This window comes from Carettochelys insculpta, chromosome 4 (genome assembly GCF_033958435.1).
Source record: "Carettochelys insculpta isolate YL-2023 chromosome 4, ASM3395843v1, whole genome shotgun sequence".
Lineage (NCBI taxonomy): Eukaryota > Metazoa > Chordata > Testudines > Carettochelyidae > Carettochelys > Carettochelys insculpta.
Window position 1 is genome coordinate 34412617 of NC_134140.1, and position 24768 is coordinate 34437384.

General features: G+C 42.2%; 1 protein-coding gene across 1 annotated transcript in view; it reads right to left on the reverse strand.

The window, feature by feature from the left end:
- DHX15 (DEAH-box helicase 15) overlaps positions 1-24395 on the reverse strand; it is a 58694-nt gene extending 34299 nt beyond the window's left edge. The window contains exons 1-5 of the mRNA XM_074992558.1: positions 24162-24395; positions 15040-15385; positions 12211-12404; positions 8721-8880; positions 8101-8319 (exon numbers count right to left, since the gene is read on the reverse strand). Coding sequence (XP_074848659.1) covers positions 8101-8319; positions 8721-8880; positions 12211-12404; positions 15040-15385; positions 24162-24232 — 990 coding nt within the window. The 5' untranslated portion in view covers positions 24233-24395. The remainder of the gene's footprint in view (positions 1-8100; positions 8320-8720; positions 8881-12210; positions 12405-15039; positions 15386-24161) is intronic.
- Positions 24396-24768: the final 373 nt, after the last annotated feature.

The following is a 24768-nucleotide window of genomic DNA, read 5'->3' on the forward strand; positions in this document are numbered from 1 at the left end:
AAACAAGTAAATCTCATGAGCCATGACTGCATTCACCTAAACTGCTTATTAGAAACCTTCATTCCCCCCATTCCCCACGTTAATTTCCTTGTCAAGTAAAATTAGAGCCCGTGATCTCAGAGCACTTTAAAATATCAATTAAAAGGGCAAAACTTCACAAATAAAGCAGTCAGCATACAGCTAGTGCCCACTGCCTGTTTTCTGAAAGCTACCATATGCAGGAGTTGAACTCACAGTACAAAGATGTTGCTCAGATTCAGTGACCATAGTATGTGATCTTGAGTCACCTAGCTACTTGATCGCACACTGCTGACAACTGTTCTGGCTTAAAATGAGCCCTAGTTTTCCTGCATACACATTTCCTTCTGACTCAACCTAAACTTTAGCTCTAAACTTCATTCAGAATATCTTTGAAAATATTGCTTCTCCAAAGCAATAGAAAGTGCCATGCAACAGATGAGAAATTCTGACCTGGTGAGATTGATTGGGAAGGACTGCAGCCGCAGCCAGAGCCCCAGACCACTCAAAATAAAAGCAAGAAGTTGATTTGGGGAACTAAATCAGGACTCCTTTGCTCAAATAAGCCCGTACTTGGAGCACTAATCCCATTTTACATGCCCATGATGTAAAAATTCAAGAAAATCTGAGTACACATGGGTATTTTAGAATGCTTAAAATAATCTTCTAAACACTAAGCAACACTACAGAACTACTGCTCTGCTAGAATATGGGCTTACTTTAATGAAAATCTTTAAAAGGTCAGTTGGTTATTCTCCACAAAATACACTGTGAACTCCTCTGCATAAAAGATCTTTGCTAGAAAGAGGGAGCTAGAGAGGAGAAGCAGAACTTACAGAAAGTAACTGTCCTTGACAACACGTTATGAAGCCTATGGAGAAAAGGAAGAGCAAAAAAGTAACAATGGCTATATAAACTAACTTTTGTTCTTTGTAACCAAGATATCTATCTTGTTCTAGTAAGATGGAATGGTCTGTGATTATACAGGAATGATTAGCTTTACCTCTGTTTGAAATAAAAGAGCTGTATTTATCCAATAAAAGCAAACACGATTGATAAATATTGAAGGGAACAAGTGCCAACTGATCAACTCAAGACATGAGGAAGGTTCTACACCCTGGAGGGAGAGAAGAGAAATACTTGAAGGCTGGCTGGCTAAGAGGTACTCCACAACAGAAAGAGCTGGAAGGAACTGGCCCTCATATACAGAAGTGTAGCAGTCACAGCTTGTCTTCACATGCAACACTATAATGGCATGTACTGCTTTAGTGAAAACACTCATGCTGACAGAAGAGCTTCTCCCATTAGCCTTGTTTTACATACACACACACACACCACAAGGCAGTAATTATGTCAACAGTAGAAGCTCCCCTGCCAATATACTACAGTCTTGTGGGGAGAAGGTGCATAAAACTACATTGCTCAGGGATGTGAATTTTTCACACGGTTATACCAATACAGGTATGCAAGGCACACCTGGACTCTGGAAGCTAGAGGAGAATTTGTGTTAGCACAATCAACTCCTCTAACTATAAGACTGAAAGGCAGAGCTAACTTCCGATAGAAAATTCACATCAGACCACAGGTACTTAGCCACTGCCCATTCTGTCCTTAAAAACACATGGACGGTTGAGGGGTCATTCTTGTAAAATGATGAAAACAACCCTTTCTGCCTAGCACCAGTAAAAAGGGCAATATAGAAACAGGTGGGATGAGGGAAACAATGTCCAATAGGATATCAAGCCACTGACATATCAATGCACGAAATAAAGCTCATTTCTTGAATAGTAGTTCAGAAACAAATCTGTCCTCTCTGGGAGAACGCATGTGGGATGTTAAAACTATTATGTCAACCACAAGAGTAAAAAGGCTCAGCATTTGAATGCAATGAAGGGTTGTTGTATCAGCAAGCAGCAAGACAGCAATAAGTTCACCATTTCAACTTCAGACTTTTCCTTCCTACTATCTTCACCAAGTCAAAACAAGGAATACTTTTTGCTGAGTTGGTTTGCCAGATCACTTTCTTAACCTTGTTCAGTTCTTTCATGAGCCATTGGTACTGAAATAACTTCAACGCATATGCACTTTAAGGCCAGAAGAGAGAAATCAAATCATGGAAGTTCTCAAACTTCCTTGCACCATGACCCCTTTCTGACAACAAACACTACTACACAGCTCCAGAAGGAGGGACTGATGACTGAGCTCCCTTGAACCTCACCACCCAGTGGGAGGGATGGACCAAAGCTCAAGTTCAAAGGCTTTTGCCCTGATGGTGGTATGTAACCTTAGCCCAGGGTGGTTGAGCTCAGGCTGTAAGCTCCAAGCCTACGCAGCGGGGCTCTGGCTTGGGCCCCAGCAAGTCTGGACCTCATTTCAATGTGGCCCCCAAGAAACAATCTGAGAACCCCTATTCTGGCCAGGCCTCCTCTATACCACACTATTTTGCCCAGTTATCTCAAGTGTTTCACCCAGTTATTTTGAATCTGACAAAGCATACCTTCCAAAAGGGCATCCAATTGTGAACACATCAAGAAATGGAGAATCCGCTACTTCCTTTGGTAGTCTGTTCTAACTGTTAATTACTCACTCAAACCGGAAGGGATTTCTAATTTAAATTTTCTGCCTACAGCTTTTAGTCCCTGGTTCCTTTTAGGTTACTCTCTACTGCATCAAATAGCCTGCCAAAACCTAGGATTTTCTAATATACATGAGATCCCGAAACACTCAAATTAACTCTAAATTTCTTTTGATAAAATAAAGGTGGACTTTTAGGTTCTCACTCTAAAGAATACATTCTAACCTTTGAAACATTTTTGTGGCTCTTTTCTACAGCTACACAGTTTTTCTATCCCTTTTGAAACGTGAGCACTACAGCTAGATGAAGTATCCCAGAATCTGTCTTACCAATACTACACACAAGGTTAAAATCTCTTCTCTATACATAATTACTTCTATTTATACAAGAAAGGATTGTATTAGCTCTTGCATCACACTGGGAACTTCGGTTCAGCTGCTTGTCCCCTATGACTTGTAAATCCTTTTTAGAGTTACTGTTTTTCAGGATATAGTGCCCCATTCTGTAGAGATTTATACCTTTCTTGTTCCTAGACATACAAACTTTGCATCTAGCTGTATTAAACACATTTTGTGTGAGAGGGCCAGATGACCAAGTGATCCAAACTGCCCTATCTTAAAAGGGCAGCATTCTTAAAGGAGCAATGTGTGCACGCAATGTCCCTCTCACAGCATACTTGTATTATCACTGTTACTTCAGGATACTTCTTTGATAGACAAGTCAAAACACCAATATAGCATACTATGCATTTCGTAATTTTATTTTCCTTACACTTCAATTTAATTATTTGAGAAGTGAGTTCTCAAATGCCTAGCCTGTCCTGGCAGAAATAATCTTCCCTATGAAAACAAAGCAGTAGTAAAGTAGCTGTTCTGGTATGGCTATGGTCCGAAGAAGTGGGTCTGTCCCACGAAAGCTCGTCTAATAAGTTATTTTGTTAGTCTTTAAAGTGCTACTTTACTGCTTTTTTGTTTTGATAGAAAATAGACTTGCACGGCTTTCTCTCTGTTACTAATTTTCCCTATGGCAACTTAAAATATAAATGGTTATGTACTTTTTTTGTTTTGTTTTTGTTTCTGCTGGTGGCACATTACCTTGACACAGTGCACATAAAATTAAAATTCTATACATGAATGGAAAAAAAATTTAGAGGGAATTGCAGTCACAAGCTCTTTTAGGCACCTGCTTTCTGAGGGCATAACTTCAAGTGGTAGCTATCAAACGGAATATACAGTAGGGTCTCAACCTTCACAAGTGTCATATTCACAAATTCAATTAGTGAAGAACTCTAGGCGGTCTCAGGTGTATGTTTCACAATCTCTAACACATTAGTGGGACAAATATATATAATGAATCTATAACAAAGGCTTCCTTTATTAAAGCTGTCAACATCAGTTGTTAAAGATGTTAAAAATGTTACTCTGACTAAATTTCTTTTCCTCTCAACTGGCTTTCACTCTCTTCACTCTTGTGATGCCACCATTTCACTAATTCTCCAGATCACTTGGAATGCAAGTGTCTAGTAAAAAAGCCCAAAACCTTTTGGAGGTCACCTTTTTGGAGCAACTTCTGCCTTTCATTTCATCAGTCAATTAAAGGTCAAAAGTCAATGCACAAAAGAAAGGCTGTTTTCCTGGATAACTCAGGAATCTGAGTATGAACAAAGGACCTGAACCCATTAGTTTAGCAATTAAAGAGATTTGAGGAAGTGAGGGGCTTTTTCAGCAATGCAATCTCTCTCTGATATATCAAATTACAGAACAGACTTCCTCTGCAAAGGTTTGGTTCAAGCCACTCAATCAAGATGTGAAAAAATCCCTCACAGTCATCTCCTCAGAATAAATCTCCCTTCTCAAGGTCACACACTACATCATCCAAATCCTTGTGAGACTGAAAAAAAAATTATCTGAGTCAAAAATGTTGACAGATTATGCCTTGAACGGTTCTATTCACTTTCACTGATCTAGGAGTAAGATCTCAGGAGGGAGAACTTAGGAAGGGAAGGGCACCTGAGGATCTGCTTCTGTGCTGGCAGTCATTATCCTATCTCTGAGCTGGCAGTCATTAGCTTGGTCCCTTAAGAGAAGTACAGGCTGCCAGAACCCATTATATCATGTAAGTCTTTTTGAATCTTCTACAGAGAAGCACAGCTTAACCTGCTGATTAGCAAAACTCTTCAAGGAGTGGCTTAAAATGTTGAGCATCCAAATAAATAGTCCATACCAGGTTTTTCAACTGTTTAGTCATTCTGAGCAACACAGTAGGCTACTTCTAGAAACTGAATTGTTTTGTTTCCCTTCAAAACATTTCTTTCAGAAGGTCCTAACTGCAGGACAAACAAAACAAACAAGCAGATAGATCTTGGAGAACAACAAAGGACAAGGAAAATCAGATGCAGGTAAGAAGTTGCTGAGCAAGCAAGTAGCCACCCGTGTGAAAGCCAACAGCTGCCTTCAATATTAGTAACTAAGCTCATCAAAAAAGGTGGCTGAATTTGTAAAAAAAATGTGTTTCGCTGTTCAAATCCTTACCTTTGCCTCCTTTAGAAGGCTGCAATAAATTTTGTACAAAGCATGCCTGGTGAGGCACAATTTGGAAAAAATGCTCATCAATTTACTCATTGTCCTGTTAAAATCTGAATGGCAATACTGACTGAAGTTATAAAATTCTACTCTAGGATATTACTGGGACATATTCCAAGTCTGAAAAAGGCCACAAAACCAGTCCCCCAGATATACAAGATCAAACCTCTGTCAAGTGTCAACAAGATCAAGGACTATTACCTGGTTAAGCAGCCATCCTCTGGCAGGAAAAAAGGGCATGAGAAAAAAATTTTCATCTTGGCAAAGAAATTGCTGTTAGCTCCCATCCCCACAAACATTCTACCTCCTGAACCTCAGCTTAAGATGACTTTCAAAGGAAAAGCTATAAGAAAGGGGAAAAGACAGCCCAGACATACCTTCCTCATTCCTTCTGTTTACAATACTACCACTTGAAAGACCAAGAAAGAAAAAATGAACTGAAGGAGGACCCTGGTTCAAAGAAATCCAGCCTACCAGGCTGCTGAAATGTGGTGAGAGAAACCTGAATTCATGTAGCTTGTTTAAAATTAGGTATTAGTTTGTATTTTACCTTTTATTACTTGGTAACCAAATCAGACTTTTATGCCTCATTACTGATAAGCATTTAATCTTTCTGTAGTTAATCAACTTGTGTGTTTAGATTGAAGTGCTGGGGAAACGTCATTTGGGATAAAGGATTTGTGCATATCTTCTACTAATGAAATAATGGATTTTATATGAGCTTGTAATTGTCCAGGAGGATGCAATGTACATTTCTGGAGGAAGTCTGGTGTTGCTCTCCAGTGAGAGTGGCTGGCCATATGATGCATACTGTACAGAGAGGAGTAATTCACATGCTGGAAGCTGTGCAAGAGCGGTTGCTCTCACAGCAAAGCAATGTGAAAGCTACCCAAGGCTGGAAAACTGAAGGGACACTCACATTCAACAATATGAACTGTATCCTAGATCTGGAGTCTGCAAACTGGGGAGATGCGAAATTTGAAAAAGAGGCAAAGCACAATCAGTGTCTTCCCCTTCCCACCCCTTGCAGGGGCTTGCCGCTGCCTCCCCATAGCTTCCGTGCACAGCTGTGTTCTGCTCACATGCTGCCTGCGTCCCCACCAGCAGAGGGCTGGCTTCATTTCCAACCCTGCTCAGCCACATGGGGCCCCTCTGTTTCCTCCCTGCAGCCTCTCTTGGCTCAGCTGCCTGCCCCCTTGCAGTCTCTGCTGTCGTTTCTGGTCCTCCTTCAAGTTTTGCAGAGGCAGCTGAGTTGGTATAAGCTTTTACCAGCACAGCCCCTAGTTTCAGTTTCCTCAAGAGTGTCCAGGCTTTGTTTTTTAAAGTACAATTACACTATGTTGATCTGTTGTTTAGTTATTTTGTTTACTTTAAAAGGCTTCACAGGAGGGCTGGAAAGCGTGGGGGTGGGGGAGATGCTCTTTAAACAGCAGGGAGCTGTTGTTACTGTTGATAACTACCTGGGACAGCTGGGTTTTTTTTTTGTTTTAATATCTGCCTGGGAGGGCTGAGTAAGGTAGTTCTTCAAATGTGCTTTGCCTCCATCTGCATAACGAGTATCCTCTCTACAACTGCAGTTTGTGTTGCTGCCTCACAGACTGGCACATGCCAAAAGTGTTTCTATTCCCCCCTGCCTTTCTTTTCTATGAAAGTAACAGAAATTTCCATTGGCTTGGATTTTATTACACAGGTTGGAGGCCCCCCCTCCCCTCCCCACCCCACCCCACCCCGTGTAAAAAGTTTGCTCAGCCCTGTCCTAGATAATATCACAATACTCCCCACTCCTCAAAAAAACAGCAAGAGCACTATCTTGTCCTCTGCAGAATACAAGATTGTGAATCCATTTGTCTGGCCAGCCACTTTTGTAACACAACTTCCTCCCTTTCACCAAGCTGCTTAATTACATAGCCCGACACACCCATTGTCACAGCTGACAAAAGGATTTTGGAGAATGTTGTTTAGTTTAAACACAAGTAATTTTTCCAACAACCTAACATCATATACTTTGATTTTTTAATAAAGTTTTCAGTTCTACTGTCTAAAAGTGCATGCTCTAAAACAGTGTTGCTAAAACTTTGAGACCACTGAACACCCACATTAAAAATACTGTTTGAACACCTATGAAAATTTTCTTCAAAAAAATTGCCAGACCCAAAAAAACCAGTAACATATAAAGCAAAAATGAAGTAATTTAATCAAGTATCATAGCAATGAAGTAGTAACATTCCATCTGGTTTTAATAACAGAAAATACATACCATCAGTGTAAGATATCAAAAAAGTGACAAACACTCCACAGCACACCTGCAGTTGTTTGTGGAACAATAGTGTTCCACGGAACATAGTTTAAAAAATACCACTCTGAAGTATCAGCATGGCAACAATAACCTGAGAAATGCCACTCCAGTTATTTATATAGATAAAAAGATTCCCCCACCTATTTCTCAAACCTACTTTAAAAATTAAGTCATACAAATACACAGTTCTGTAAATACCAGGGCCAATTTTTCCAGTAAGACTCTAAAATACACATTCCTAAAAATGGATCTAGGAACACAGTCAACCTATTTTCAAAAGGGGAGCATGTGCAGACGCTCACATTCAGGTCAATGAGAGCTACTGGGTACTCGGCACGTTTCAATTTCAAGTTATTCAGATTCTAAATATGAATCGAAGAATCTAATTTTAAGTTTCTACGTAAAATAAGACTGGATCTAAAATAATCATGGCAATTTTCTTTTAACAAAAGCTGCCAATATCAAAGAGTCAACCCAGCATTTATCTCCTGCCTTACTCTTTGAAATGATTCCTTAAATGAATTAATTCCACATTTGAAAAATCAGGGAAGAAAACATGAATGGTCAAGTAAAAACATTCACATGTACAAGTTTTTGAATCTTGTTCTTACAACAAATATAAAAGATACCTCTTGTCCTGTAAGAAAGAGTAGAAGATCTCCTTCCTCTTCTTCACACATGTGAATCTGGATTACCGTTCGAATGGCTGCCTCAAGATAATCCCTCTCTGGCTCTGGTGTATAGAAAATCTCCACAGGATGGGTACGACCAGGGATAGTTAGGAGAGGACAATTATCAAAATAAATCTGGAACTTTCCAGCATCTAGAGTAGCACTCATAACTATAACCTGCAGGTTGGAGGAAAACAGCATTACACCCAAGTTAACATAAATTTACAGAATTTTATATTTAATACACAGTGAAAAACAAAACTTAATGTGTAACATAAGGATCAAATTTAGGAATGCATTCCAAAATGTCCTGCCTGAGTAGTCCAATCAACCCATAAGTAGTTGTGAGGAAAGTTCTCTTATTTGAAACATTAGAAAAACAATTTTTTAGAACAAACTGCTTTTATATTTACAAGGCTTATACTAAAAAGAATAGAAGCTATATATGTAGCAAAAAGCAAATATGATTTTTTGTTAGAAAATATACAAGTAAACATAAGGAAATCTATATTCAGGAAACATAGCATCAAAGAAATCTGAGTATGTACTGGCTTCTACAAAGCATAATTATGACAGACCTTCAAGTCAGATCTTTGCCTTACAACCTCTTTCAGAACTCCCATCAAAATATCAGTAGCCAATGTTCTTTCATGGGCCTCATCAAGAATTATAACACCATAGCGCTCCAGCAGAGGATCATTCATAGCTTCACGAAGTAACATACCATCAGTCATATACCTGAATACAAATGATTTAAAAAATTCCCAATTAGTATTGAAGTGCATTTGCATAGAAAATTCTGTAATTCCTTCTCACTCAGTACAGTTTCTACCCTATTCGTTCCCTCCCAAAATAGCATCACCAGGCTAAGCACTTAATATGTGATTAAAAAAGGCAGAGAGGCTCAGGGTCACATTTTTAATCTAGAAAATTGGGTACAGCAAGAGCTAAGGCTCAAGGGCTCTAGTATGATAAGGATAAATATGATAAAAGACAATTTTTTAAAAAGGATTAAGCGATTCATTAACTATAAGGTTACGCACACTATTATCCTATGCATCCATTACTACTTTTACTCTCACCTTCCACACACCCTCCCCCTCTAATAGTTTGCTGCAACTCATCTGTGTATAAACTTAGATTATATATTGGGGGCAAGGGGAATTACTCGCACTAAAGCAATGGTCCCCAGCATTTTTTTATGCCCAAGATCACTTTTGGAATCTAAGGGCAACCAAAGATCTTCCCTGCACCTCCTCCAAATCACTTCCATACTCACTACAAAAGTATCCCTCATCCCCTTCACCCTGCTTGCTCGCCCCACACCCTCACTCACTTTTACTAGGCTGGAGTTTGGGGGGAGGAGGAGGGGCTGTTGTGAGGTGCTGACTGTTGGGGGGGCATCAGTGCTAAGGCAGGTGCTTAGGGTACAAGAGGTGGTTAAGAGTGCAGGAAGAAGTACTTCTGAAGACTCGGGGGTAGGGATGAGTCAAAGTTAGGACAAAGGTGCAGAATGAGGCTCAGGGTGCTAAATAGAGTATGGAGGCCTACTCTAGAAGAGGGAGGAAGGCTGAGCTTGGGATACCAGCTTTGAGTAGAAGGTCATGTTTGGGGTTTTTACTCTGGGCTAGGTTTGGGTAAGGGCTAGGATGCAGGAAGGTGTTGTGGGATGCTGGCTCTGGCAAAGTGCTCAGGAAGGGGTTGTGGTACAGGCTCTCATAACACAGAAAGTTACCCAGGACGTGAGATGCAGATGACAGCAGGTGCTGCGAGTACTACAGCTACAGAGCTGGGAGGAGCTGCCAACATGGGGCACTGGCTTCTGTGAGCAATGGCACCGTACTACTCTATGGCTAAAGCTTTTCTTGGGAGCAGAGCCCTGCTGCTCAGTGGATACCAATGTCTACTTATGGGTAAACATTTGTCTCCATGCAGGGCTCTACAAACCAATGCCTGAAGTTCCCAGTTCCTAGTCTATGGGAGCTGTGGGGGGCAGTGCTTGCAGGTAGGAGTCGCCACAGGCTGTGCTGGAAGCTCCCAGGTACAGTCCAGTGGCGTAGGTCAGGGCAAGTAGGGAGCCTGCTGAATGCCAATTGCAATCAACTAGAAGACTCTCCAGTATCAACCAGTCAACTGTGATCAACTGCTTGGTGCCTTAAAAATGTAGGTTTCAAGAAAATGTTTAGAGTTACCTCAATATGAATGATAACAAAGGCATAACTACCTAGTCTAAAAACAAATTTATGCTTCATTCTGCTATCACAGCTTTGAGCAAATGCATCACCAGTAGTGCAAATATATTTCCACTTTCCTTTTGTTAAACTACTTGAAATTAACAAAAACAGTTTTTTTCTTGAAACTCAACCCATAAATCATCCTTATGCCTTTTCTGCACTGAATCTTTTCATGACTTTTGTAACAATGATTTAAACTTCCGTTTCCCACATCATGAATGAGGACACTAACCATCAGGCAATCATTTAACTGACTCAATTTTCATACAAACAGGAACAGTTCCAACAGGAGAGAGAAAGAACTTTCTACAGCAGGGGTTGGCAACCCCCGAGACAGGAGCCAAGAATGGCACACAAGGCAGGACTCAGCCCCATCCCTCCACCCCCATGCAGTCGGAAGCTTGCTCAAAAGCCTGCTGTCTGTGCATTAACAGAAGACCAGCTAATGATACCAACCACCACCTTACCAGTAAAACTCTGCATCTTTATTTATTAATGAAGCTGTTGTAAATAGGACCATCAGTGATTTCAAAAGTATCACCAGCACTTGGACCATGCAGAGGTCAAAGGTCAAATGTCAGCATTCCACCTCAGAACAAGTCCTGACCCCTAGTCAATAGCCTAATGACTAAGGTACACCCCTGGAAGGTCCAAGAAACAGCGTGGCTTCTCACACTTCAGGTGAGCATCCTAACCAGTGGTCTCTTGGCTCTTCTTGGGTGAGAAGGTCTCTGTGAAAATTTAACATTTTCTTTGACACATGATGAAATCACAGTAGTCATAACTGGAAATATTTTGGGTTGTTTTGGTAACAAAATCTGAATATGTCATGCAATCAACACAAAAATAATAAGTCGGCTTTGTCCACTGTTTGATACCACTGCACAAGCTCACAGCCCTAGCCCCCCCAGTTCTGAACTTCACGTATTTTCTCATGTTTTCATAATTACATGTGAATTTTGTAATTTATACACTTGTTTCCCCTTATTCCAGTAGCCTAAGCCTCACTGCAATAATGGACTGAAGGGCTGAGATGGTCAGCTTTTATTTCCTTACAGTGTCAGTCTACTTCCTTGACTGACCAAGTGATCTCTGCACATGACCATGGTGTGCCATGGTATTTAACTGAAAAGGGGCCCGTAGAAGATGGGAGGTTAGCAAGCATATCCACAAGTCCAAGGGGATGGACTCAAAAGCTGCACAGAAGATCTAGTTGAGGGAAAACTCAGTATATGTTGGTTTAAGTACATCAGGTCTTTTGGGCTCCTCTGCAATCTCAGTGCACCAAGGAAGTCATGTAGCAGTAGCGCTCAATTCACCAGTGTCATAGTAAAAGTAGAACCTCTCTAATCCAGAGCCGTCTCATCCTGCAAACTGTTAAAAGTCAACAGGAGCATAACGACAGTTTTATGGGCAGTATGTCATGGCTGGAACTGTTCCTGTGACCAACACCAGGAGAAAAACCCAAACTTTGTAGTTGGGAGTACTAGGATTAAGTGAGTTGCTCCAGACAGCAGTTGCTCTAATAAACCCATGTCATTCATAAGTATGCAATTTAGCTCCAGTACATGACAGAACTTGTGAAAAAAAAATGGCATTCACCTTTCAGCCTTCCTCACTAAATCTGCATGTCACCATCCGTTTAAGCTTCACTTTTTCCCTGCTCCTTGTGGGCACAGATCTCTAACCCCATATAATTTTTTGAGTTCTCCTCTCTCTCTCTCTCTCAACACCTTACTATCTCCAGACTCCCAACCAGCACTTTTACCCCTGCACAAACCTGCTACCCAAAATAGACAACTGACCACTTTTAAATGATTGTTTCAATACTTACTTCAGAATTGTTTTAGCACTACTGCAGTCTTCAAATCGAATAGAGTAACCAACTTCCTGGCCCAACATCACATCCATTTCATCAGCAACTCGTTGTGCCACACTCATTGCAGCTACTCTCCTAGGCTGGGTACAAGCTACACCTCTCTTAGGTCCAGGTAATGACCGCATGTAGTCAACACACCACTGAGGGATCTGTCCAAGAACAAATTTGCATTTTAAATACACTTTAAATGCCCGAGCACAACACAATTTATTCTGTGGGTGTTACAGAGGTTATCTATAACTTCAATTAGCACCTGAAGAAGAGATTTCACTTTGCTTTTGGAGAACCCAAGAAGCTAGTTGGCTTAGTGGTATTAAAAAAAAAAACACCTTCCCTCCGCCCCATGCACTTCCTGAATCTACTTAACAATAAACTTGGATCAACTACAGATGTAAAAATGTCAAATTAATAAATACCCTTGTGTTTATTCAAAATGCAGGGAAAATGTTTCACAATTAGTATTAATTTTCACAAACCTATCATTTTTCAAATTAAGAAAATTCATTAGTTGGCAGTACATTTTTCTAGAAGTGCTGATGTGCTAATGGCATCTCAACTTATACCATTTCATGAAGCCTTAATGGGTACATATTACTATGAGTCTATATTGAAGTTAGCTGGGTCTGAGCATTCTGGCTAGACTATGTTAGCCAGAGAACTACTGCTCCAACAGTAAAGCTCTGCCCCAGCCTTTACTGTATCCTCACCATTTCTGCCCACACTCATGGGGGTGTGTTGAGGAGTGGAACAGGGAAAAGTGTATATCCCATGATTCTGTGTGCTACAACACTAATGTTGTTCTACAATAAATTTTGAGAGAACTTGTCAGATCCTGCGGGGGTAACTATAAAGAAGGAAAGACTGGAAAAAATACCCAACCATTCTGAATCTCTGTTGGATTAGACTTCCTAAAGAAACAGGAAGAGTAACTTTTATCAACAAATATCAATTGCTAGAGTTATCAGTGGAGTCAACCTATGCTTACTTGGCTCATAAATTCCTTATTAGGCAATGACAGATTTAGATTCCTCATCACCACTTACAATCCGTATGACGCTTTATTCTTAAGAAAGAAACATCTGCATCTCACAAAAATTTGACAGGCACAAAACAGTGAATGAAAATACTTGGATGACATTCTTAGTTTGACGAAAGGGTCAATAAATCACATTCTCAGAAGACATCTCCAGGGATAACCAGTCCTGGGTTTAGATGACAAGCAAAACTCCCATAGAATTAATCTCCATGTAACCAGGCCCCTAGTAATTTCCTGTCCAAACACTCTTGGACTAAGAGCTAAAACATTCAAAAGGAGAAACAAAGATTACAGAAGCCCTCTATATGGAAGATGAAATGACAATACATTTACATTTCTCTTAGTACAAGTATTTTTTCTTCAACAACCATTCTACACATGACTATCTGAAGACTAAATAGACCAGAGATCCCAAAGGTGACAGAAAAATTCACAAGCTGAAACTGGAGGCAGACACAAAGACATACTGAATAAAAGCAACATGTTCTTTTAGGATTAAGGTATCCTTCTTATAAATATGAAAAATGCCAGAGGTCAAGAGTACCTAGTGAAATTTTCTAAAAAAGGAACAACAGACATCTCAACAAAAGAACTCTAAGAAAAAAAGTTTGAACAAGAGTAACAGAAGAATGGGTTCTGTAACATGGATAATCTGTATAGGATTTTTGAGTAAAAACATGCACTTATGTGAAACGGAGAAATGAGGCAACTTTGCAAGACACCAGTAAATGTGTAAGTCTGCAGCTAGCTGCTGAAGCATCACCTCTACAGATTAACTCTTGACATGACTTTAATGCAGCAGGCTTGCCAGGCTACAGCAGTGAGAAATAGTTAGTCATTTACAAGAGGTTTTCTTGGTAACAGCAAAATCTAGTATAATAGGGTTAAATAAAAAAGCTGGGTGGACTTCAGCCAAATTCAGATAAAAACCAAAATATTTCTTTATATCAAGTTTACAAAGAAAGGCCTCACCAAGACCAGCATGCAAGCACAAAGAAAGATGACTGTTTCACAAAAATGTGGAACTCCATCATCATCATCATCCCCAATAGCAACTTAGAATAAATCTATAGACTCACACAGTCCTTATAAAACTTAGCATCATGTGTATAAGTAAGAGTCTGAAGCCCCTGCAGGAACCAAAATTACTGCCAACAGGAAAATGGACTTTCCTTGAAAGAAAGCTATTTCACAGATATCAAATGGATCAAAAAGAACTTTTGTTAGCTTTGTCAGTCCATTGGCACAGAGGGGCTTTCTAATGGAGGGCAGAGATTTTCCAATACAAAAACCGCCACGCACACGTGGTGACACGAGACTGCTGAGATAATAAGTCTACTTTGATAGAAAAAAAAACAAAAAACCCACACACCACACACACACACAACATTAATAATGTAATGCAAGATGAAAGCTCCTGTTTTGTTTTTGGTGGTGTTTTTGCGCACAGGAGTAGAGAAAAGGACACAGGTAAAGTTTAAAAGTGCCATAAAAGCAGCTGCACACACATACTTCAGAATTGCTTTTCCTTTAATTTGCATCTATTAGCTGGACCAGCATCTTACAAATCAATACTTTAATCATTAAACAAATATTGCTTAAAAGGGAAAGACTTGTGTCACTAAAACACTGAAGCAAAATTGTTGACAACACTTACCCATTTATCATAGTAATCCAAAAAAATGTATTTGAACATTCACCATGTAACAAAATCTTTATGCTTAAAGTTTAAGTGAACAAGAACTCACCTGTGTTGTTTTGCCGGACCCAGTCTCACCAACCAGTACAAAAGACTGGTGCCTAATCAGGATATCTGTAAACCTGTCCTTATACTCCCAAACAGGCAACTGAAGACGCTTCTTTAGAATTTCGTAGTAACGAGGTGTATGTGGTAGATTCGTGAATGGATTAATACCCTGTGGAAGTACCGCTGGTTTTAAAGGTGGTAATCCACCAACAAGCAGCATAGAATTAGCAGAAGCACGTAAATCTTTTTCCTTCTCTCTCTCTCGGTCACGCTCTCTCTCTCTGTCACGATCCCTGTCACGGTCTTTTGAACGATCGTCACGATCTCTGTCACGATCTCGATCCTTCCTAAAATGATTTCCAGAACACAGCAAAAATAAAGAATATTGAAGTAAATATTAAAAACTGGATATAGCTTATGAATGCAGGAAGTGTCAAGTAAACAAGATAAAAAATGAGTTTATGCTCTTTTCCTTACATTCAGGAGTTTTAAAAGTAAGAGCTAACCTGAAACAACAGAAGCAAAGAAAGAATTAATCTAATGTTTCATTGTGAAATACATTATGCAGCTCATACAATAAGATGCATACCAAATATTCTGAACAATTTTCCGAACAGTTGCAGTTAAATGTACTGCAAAGAAAAAAAAATATCGTGGTCCACCTGTCATTACAAAGATCAAATTTTACGTCTGATGCATATACCATGTTAATTATATAAAGATTACAAAAACACTGCTCATTAGTGCAGCCATGCACCCTTAAGTACAGACAAGGTCAGAAAAGTGACTTCAAAAATGGCACCATCTTAATCAAATACATTTAATAAATAAAGAAATCATGCTGCTTGATATCTCCTTACTTTTATGACAGCTCGTACTCAGTCCTTTACTTCTTACCACTACAGAGCCACTCAATTACGGGGGGGAAGCTGGATTTTATTCTTGCTCATGTAGAGTAACAAATCTGTACTGTCAAATCTGTTTATAGAACATGGTGCATGAACTAAAAAGAACATAGCTTGTTTCTCACATCCCATAAAAAGTTTGTAGCTTTAGATGTTAGAAAAATCCACATTATATGTAAACTGAGCAAAGTTGATACATAAAGTACTGAAACTCAAAAATGAATCTCACGACTTAAGACTAACTGCATTTAAAACAAGTTTACCCTATGCACTTTATCCCCTAATCTAGATGTAAAGCAGGGACATGCAAAAAGTGGCCCACCAATCCTCTAAATCTGGCCAACAGCCCACCCCAGTGGAACCCTCAGACCAAAATGGCTGGCTGCTCAGTGTGGCTCTCCGTGCTACACGCCCCGGGGCGAGAGGGTGGTGGAGAGAAGCTTCCTGCACAGCTCCTGCACCCAAGCACATTCTCTCAAGCTCCTATTGTCGTTCCCTGCCCCCACACGCACCACAAAGAGGCACACTGAGCAGTCATGTATTTTGAGTTTGAGGCTGTGGAAGGCAGGCAGCCTGCCTTGGGATCCAACAGGGCTGCTGACCAGGAGTCACCTAGTTTAGTGCCTTCCAGCCAGAGCCTGCCTCTGGTACCCCAGCCCTCCAACATGCCAATTTCCTGTCTCAGGTCAGGGCTCAACCCCACTGCAAGGCACTCCCCACCCTCTTCCAGGTCACAGCTCCCTCCCAGACCCTGCACTCCCCCTTCCAGGTCACAGCTCCCTCCCAAACCCTGCACTCCCCGCTACATCCTTCTCCTGTACTCATACCCACCCCTAGACCCTGCACCCTAATCCTCTGCCACGGGTCACAAGCCCTTTCTCCATCGGGTGACCATCTATCCCATATTGGGCAGGACAGTCCCATATTTGGGACGCCAAAAAGGTATCCCAACTTATTTTTTTAAAAGGGACTCATTGTCCTGTATTTGAGCCCTCCTCCACTGACCTTGGAGGGAGGGCTGGCAGCTGTCGCTTCCCTGGGCTCCCGGGTGGGCCAGCAGCTGCAGCCTCCTTCCCAGCTCCCCAAGTCTTGGTGGAGCTAGGAGGAGCCGCCCCTCCCTCACATTTCTCCCTGTCCCATACTTGGAACAGTGAGATTGGGTCACCCTATTTCTCCACCCCAACTCCCTCTCAGACACCACCCCCTCTGCTACTACTATTTAAACCCTTGTAGATGACCTATGCTCCCTACAGAGTACAGGTCTTCTACAAGTCTCCACTTTATCTTGGGACAAAACTTCTAGATGACTTCAGGAGTACCCCAGTTGCTGTCCTTCAATCTCAGTAGATCTTCTCCACGTTGCTCAAGGTCTTCCTCTTTTACGTTTTCCTTGCAAGTTCCATGTGAGAGCTTGACAGACTATGCTGGACGATGGTTTTCTGTGAGCATGGCCTAGCCATCCCCACTTTCTTCTCCAAATCCCCTATCCTGAGCTCCCTTCTGCACCCAACTTCCATCCAGACCCGTACCTCTTCCATAGAAAAGTGCGGTCCCTGACCACTTTCCAAAATCTTGGAAATGATGGAGACTATCAAAAGTTATCTCTCATCCCCAATCTAAAAGGAACCTGAAATGTATCATTAAACAGACTTGGTTATGGAACACTGAACTAGTAACACGAGCCAAGCTGTGGCAACAGGGAAAACAAAATTAACCTTCATAGTAATGGTAGAGAAAGCAGTGTAAACTTTGTTTTCTAGATAAACAGGCAAAGAAACAGGGTACAAAACACAAGATGGCATATCAAATTTGGGGTCTAAACTGCAGGACAAATTGCTCTGAAATTAAGAGGGTTCTGCAAAATTAAAATTAAGTGGATTAATCTTAATCAGGCTGGTGGGAATACTCATATCAAATACCTGGAGTAAACAATCTGTGTTTTAGTTTTACAAGTCTCCTTCAAGTGGGCATCAAATTCAATTTAGCCTTGGGTTTAAATTTCAGAAGGACCATACACCAATAAAAATATTCCCCTTAAGTCCCATCCCCGATTCACTAGAAACAGTTTTTTTTTTCACTCCCAGAAGGAACTCGGTCAATTTACAATCTAGCCGTACCTCTCCCCGCTTTCCTCGCCCTGAATGAAAACTAGTTTTATACGTAAAAGGCCTTGAATCATACATTTTTTTGGGGGGGAGGGGGGAATCCTCTCATTATTACTCAGTGAGAAACCCATGCAAACAAAAGGGTAAGTCGAAAAACTGGAGAAATTATCCACAAAAACCTGTCAAACTAAAGAAAAATTCCGCCATCTTTCAGTGACAAACTCCACTTAAAATTTCTGTAAAAAGTGATATTTTTCAGCCAGAGGTGCTATTTATTTTGATGGTGTCCCTTTAAACTAAAAAAACCTCCCTGGAACGTTTCCAACCAAATCTTTTCAGTGTTGTGCTAGCGGCACCCAATTGTTGAAATAGATTAAAAACAAGTAAAACAAATGCTCCAATGTTGAAAAAAGTATGCTCACGATTAACGTTACATGTGGCAAGTTGTCACACTGAAGTCAGCGCTGTTACTCTCTATGCATAAAGTTAAAGATGTGTGATAGTATTTGAAAACTAGGGCCAAAGTATGTTTCCATTGTCCAAGATGAGAACAAAAGTAAACTGGGAAGAGCAAGATTATTGACAAAGAATTCTGGAACACAGAGAGGTTATCTGTCATATAGGTTAAGAAATTCAGTCATTTTTCCATTAAAGTCCCCTTTTCCTTTAAAAACTGCAGACCCATACAGTAAACCCTCAAAATGCATGATTTCAAGTTGCGCTTTGCTCGCATTAATGCAAGTTAAGCGCAACTCAGAATCCTGCTCCACCCTGCCCCAGCTCAACACCCCCACCAGCTCAGCTCCAGCTCCAGCTCACCACACTTCCACTCTGGCTCAACCCCCCTGGACCTCATTCAAACCACCCTATGCCCCGCTTGGCTCCAGCTCGACCCTCCCTGGCCCAGGTTCAAACCCCCTGCAGCCCAGCTCATCACCCACAGGCATGGCTCTGGCTCAACCGCACCCTGCCCCACCCCGGTTCAAACCCGCCCGCCTGGCCTTTCCCCCACTCCCCCCACATGGCTCTGGCTCAACTCCACCCCCCCACCCCCCGCAACCTCTCCTGCAGCCCTAACCCACTCCAGGCTTAACTTCCCTGCTCCCTCTCATGGCCCCAACCTACTGCCAGGCTTAACTCTCCCCAACCACCCCCACAACCCCAGGACTCACCTTTCAAAAGGAGCTCCAGGTGCTCCTGCTGCTTCCCCAGCTGCAGAATGTGTGTTCCGCCAGGAGAAAAAAGCCCCTCAACTTACACGAAATTCGAATTATGTGAGGGTGTGTGGCAACGCAACCCTCATATAACAACACACTAATGTATTTACAATATTAATCACTAGTTTTTGTGCTGATATTTCAAATGACTGATTATAAAACCTGGACTACACTGTAAGATTATGCTGGCACACATATAATGGTTAGGAGTGGAGAGAGGAAATCACACCCACCTGCCAAAGCTAGGCTGATAAAACCTTCCACATAGATACAACTATACCAACAAAAGAATGCTTTTCTTGGTTTAGCTAACATCTGCTTGGTGAGGTGGTGTTACTATGGACTTTTTGCCATGTGCCAGATCAATGGGGCAGCAATCCAGGCAGAGTGCAGGGGTGTGGGGAAAGCTTGTCGATTTATCAAGTCTAGTATAAACACAATAAATCGACCACCAATAGCTTCTGTAGGTAGACAAATGCAAAATTACACAATACTTATTTGATTAGTTTCAGTTGAAGCTGCAGGTGTACAATGCTTTTTAAAATTCAGCTGCAGGTCTATAAGCACCTAAAACCAGAAGATACTTTTGAGAATCTGGCCCTCTGAAATACCTCCATAGTAGTCTGATGTACGTACATGATATTTCTAAAAACAAGACTAACCAGTAAACTAAAGAGTTTAGAAAGCATTGTCACTTGCTGAATAAATGAATAAGCCAAATTCACTTTGTCAGAAGATCTGAAAATAGGTATTTATGAAAATTAAAACACACTTTAAATAGGAACTCTATCTTTTATAAATCTTTAACCTAAAAGTACCCCAACTTCTTCAGTGGAATTTCCACAGTATGCTGTTGATATGAATCAAACTGCCTCAAAACAGTTCAGAGGTCAGTTATAGCAATTATAGCAATTGTTCTATTTACATAAAAATCAGACAATCAGTGATCTTTTGACTTGCAAGCTGAGGTTCCCTCAACTTCAGAGCCTTTGAATTTCTATTCGCAAACTTGAAACAGCAGAAACAAAAATAATCCTAATAACCTCACCTAAAAGTAAAGGCCCAACTGATCTCTTCAAAAACACTTCTTATTCTCCCTCTCACTTTTGGGGGTAACAAACTCTTCAAAGGGAACCAGCCTTCCCCTTGTACTATTCAGGGGAAATACAGGAATAGGTAAAACTCTTGAATAAAGCTCCTGGTCAATTATTTTCCCCCACAGCATCTCATATGCATCTCAAGCTGCTACTAGCCATGCCTCCAACACACAAAGTAGGTGGAAAGGCACAAGAGTGACTACCTATAAAAAATGAAGTTACAACCTGCTCAACTGTCCTGTGATATCAAGTAATCTCACCTCACCAGATAATACTGTTAACCTTTTCAGCTACAGAGTTAGCCAGGCAGAAGAGTCTGTCTTATCCCAGGGACTTTCTTTCTGCCCCAACTCCCTCATCAACTTGACACTACTTTGTGGTGACCTCGAAGCCTTCTTTCATGGTCTCTGTCTAAGGGAACAATTGCAACACACCAATGAACATCAAGCTGACCCACTGGATCACCCCTACCAACACCAGAAGAAGAATTCTATATGGATTCCCCCTGATGGTTGTACTAACAGTCTGGATTTCAATATTCTGTGCTCCAACAAATGTTCACAGGCTGACGTGCACAAACACCACCAAGTGACACAATCCCAGCTGTGCTGAACACTATGCCGTCCAGAGTCTCAAAAATAACTCTGACATTATAATCAAGCCAGCTGACAAAGGGGTGCTCTAGTCATTCTGGATAAGCCAGACGGGAGGCAGCTAGACAACTTTCTAACACCACACTTTACAGACCTCTTTCCTCTGATGCTTAGGAAGATGGCGTAGTTTCTTTTGGTATTCTTCAGTAGTAACTCCGTGCTTCTACTTGGGACCAAATTCACACAGACACACCTTCAGAGCCCCAGCCAGGATCATTCTATTTGCTTTCCAAAAATCCATAAATCTGGAAACCCCAGATGCCCTATCATTTCAGGTATTGGCACCCTTACTACAGGACTATCCAGCCATGTAGAATCTCTCTTTAAATCCCTTGCTACCAGCACTCCTAGATATCTCTGAGATACCACTGACTTCCCGAGAAAATTACAGAACATCTGAAACCTTCCTGAAAATACCATCCTTATCACCATGGATATAGCAGTTCTCTACACCAATATGCCACATGAAAATGGACCGCAAGAAATTAGGAACACTGTCCCAGATGTTACCATGTTAAATCTGGTGGCTGAGCTCTGTAACTTTGTCCTCACTCACAATTATTTGCGATTTGGGGACAATCTGGACCTCCAGATCAGCAGCACTGGTATGGGCATGCACACGGCCCCACAGTATGCTAATAATTTTATGACTGACAGAACAATGTTTCTTCAGCTTCCAGCTCCTGTCACCCCTCTTATTTACACTACATCAATTATATCTTTATCATTTGAACCCAAAGTCTGCTAAATCAGGGTCTGTAAAATCAAGGATTTACTGTACTAGACACAAAGTTGACTGAAGATCCGCAATTTTAGCTACACCAATTTTGACACATCTCTGCTAGGCTAACTGTCTTAGCAAGAGAAGGTCAATGGGGGTTACACCCTTTGACCTTCCTTATGCCTTGCCTCTAGTAAGGAGCACAGAAGGTGACTTTGAACCCTGTGAGCTTGATAGTGCAGGTGCGCAAAATCAGATCCCAGAAGATCGACCTTGACCGGGTCCAGTCTTCTGCCACAGCGTAGATTAAGCCAACGATTGCTTTAAAAAGCAGCTGAGTGACCAAACAAAAACAAATATTCTTTGCTCTTTTATGAGAAAGGGCCCACAAAAGCTTCAATTTACTCTCTCTAAATCCTCCATTAAACGCACAGCACTAGGGGTCACCAATAAGAATTACTGACACCATTAATGTTGTTTGTTTATCTTTTGAAAGACCACCTAAAATCTAAATATTTTGGATCACTGTTACCCTCTCTACAGGGCCACTGGTTGTTTGTTTCAAACATTTCTTCCATTACATCTTAATTCACACACTAATCCCACAATGAGCTTTTAGAAGACACCTCAAGGCCTTGGATCATCAAGTGTTTGAGCCAGCAACTGTCTCGTGCTATCTATTTGACCACTACACTCCCTATGAAGCCCCAGACAATACCAATAATAGAGTAAAAACTTAAAACTTAATTTTAAAAATGAAAGCTTACATTCTGCTGAAATTGAGATCTTCTTATGCCACCACCCAGCTATCAGAAAGGCAGCCGTGTTAGTCTGTAGCTTCAAAAACAAGAAGAAGTCTTGTGGCACCTTATAGACTAACAGATTTTTTGGAGCATAAACTTTCCTGGGCAAAGACCCGCTTCATCAGATGCATCTGACCATGTGCATCTTTGTCCACAAAGTTTACGCTCCCCCCTCAAAAAAAAAAAAAAAATCTGTTTTTTTCCCCCTAAATAAGGACTGTGAACCCTAATGCTTCAGGGTACATACTAATAACCAACCATATTGATTAAGTGGAAATTCTCCCCTAAAGGGAAAAACTACTGTTTACATGTTTATTGTGGCATTTCCTACATCTTTCTCTGAAGCATCCATTACTAACCACTTTCACAGAGGACATACTGGATTACGCAGACAGCTGATTTGAGCCATTCCTATTAATCCTCCATTATTTTCAATTATTCTGTTCAACTGTTACCTGCACACAAACAAAAAAGATCTACAGAATGCTATTTTAAGTTTCAGAATTTAAATGCTTCAACCAAAAGGTAAACTAATTTAACCACACACTAAATTTTAACATCTGTTTAACATCTGTAGTGTAACATCTGTACACCCCAAAAATTTTCAGTCCAAGTTAAAAAAATATGTAATTAAATTCACCCTTGAGTATCCTACAAATGCTTCCAGTGATTATGATTTTACAATTTTTAAATGCTCTCCCCCACACACTTCGGACCACCTGTGGAAGATTTCACACAAAGAGTGATTGATTACAAAGAGGACACCAAAGAAATCGACGAGGCATAAAATTCCTGAAGAGACAAGCTAAGAACACCAAACAAAAGAATACCTGTGCCATTCCTCTTTCCCCCACTCTCATCAACTTCAGCTTCAGGAATAACTGATTTGTAAACAGCAGTTTGCAAAACCTTCGACAGAAGTTGCCAAGATCACGCTACTGAGCGAAGAGGATCAGCCGAGCACCTAACCGCTGATCTGGTTCAGGCCACGTCGGAATATTAAGGACACGAGTTCAGAAACTGATCCCTGCTCAGCGCTGCCCTGAGACTCGGCTTCACGGGACTAATCTCGCCCGCGATGAGAGGCTATGTACCGACTCCGAGCGACCCGAAGAACCGGGAAACGGACAGAGTTACCGTTTGCACGGACACTTGCACATTTCTGCTGGAAATCGGAGCCCATCACTGCCCTCATTTCGACTTCCTGCAGGGAAAGGCGCAGGAGTCGATTCCCCGCCCCTCCCATGCAGCTCGCCCGGAGCCCCGCTGCCTCCACCGTGTTCCCAGCCCCGCACCGGAGGACCCGGCTTCTGGAAACGATGGACAAAGCACTCCCTAAGCCCCGGCAAGCCGCCGATCTCTTGGGCCACCCCTTCCCCACAAACAGAACGAGGGAATGAGCCCGCCCCAAGGATTCACCATGCAGCCTGTGTGCCGCGCCCAGGCGTCTCCGAACCGCGCCGCACCCGCCACCCCCCAGCTATTACGCCAGCCCTAGGACAGCAAGGAACGAGTCTGGCGCCCAGAACACAACCCAGATTCGGCGGAAACCGGTCTCGGAGCGAGCGTGTCTGGCCCGCCCCCGCCCGCAGGCCGCGCGGCCGGGCCCAGCCGTCCCTCACCCGTCAGCCGTGGCGCGCTTCTTGCTGGACGTGTAGTCGTCCCCCAGATCTAGGCGATGGCGCTTGGACATGGTGCCGACGGCAGCAGCAAGAAGCTCCGGGAGGGGATGGAGATAGCGGCTCCGTGCTCTCCGCTCCTCGAGGAGCAGCAGCAGCGGCGGCGGCGCGAGGCCAGAAACAGCTACTAAAATGGCGGCCGGAAGGAAGCCCGGCTCCGCGCGAGATACTGAGGGAGCGGCTTCGAAACTGGGAGGCGGTGCAACCACTGTGGGTCCGGCTGGGAACCTTCCCCCGCGCGCCTCGGTCCGGCCAACAGGCCGCCCCGATGGAACTTCCATTGCCACCTACGGAGCGGGCGGGGGGCCACAGCGTGAGGCGGTGCCAGTGGAGTTACACTACTGTTGCCCGACGCGGCGCTTCCGGGCGGAAGGAACCAGTGCTGGGCAAGGGGGCCTGCCAGGGGTAGCGTGCACGGCCCAGCCTGGGGGCTGGGCCTGACCTCAGGGTGTGAAGCGGAAGCCGTTTTCTTGCCCCAGGGAGACGGGTTCAGGCGCATACAGACTGCTTACCACAACACATGGTGTAGGCCTACAACAGGGCCTGGGAA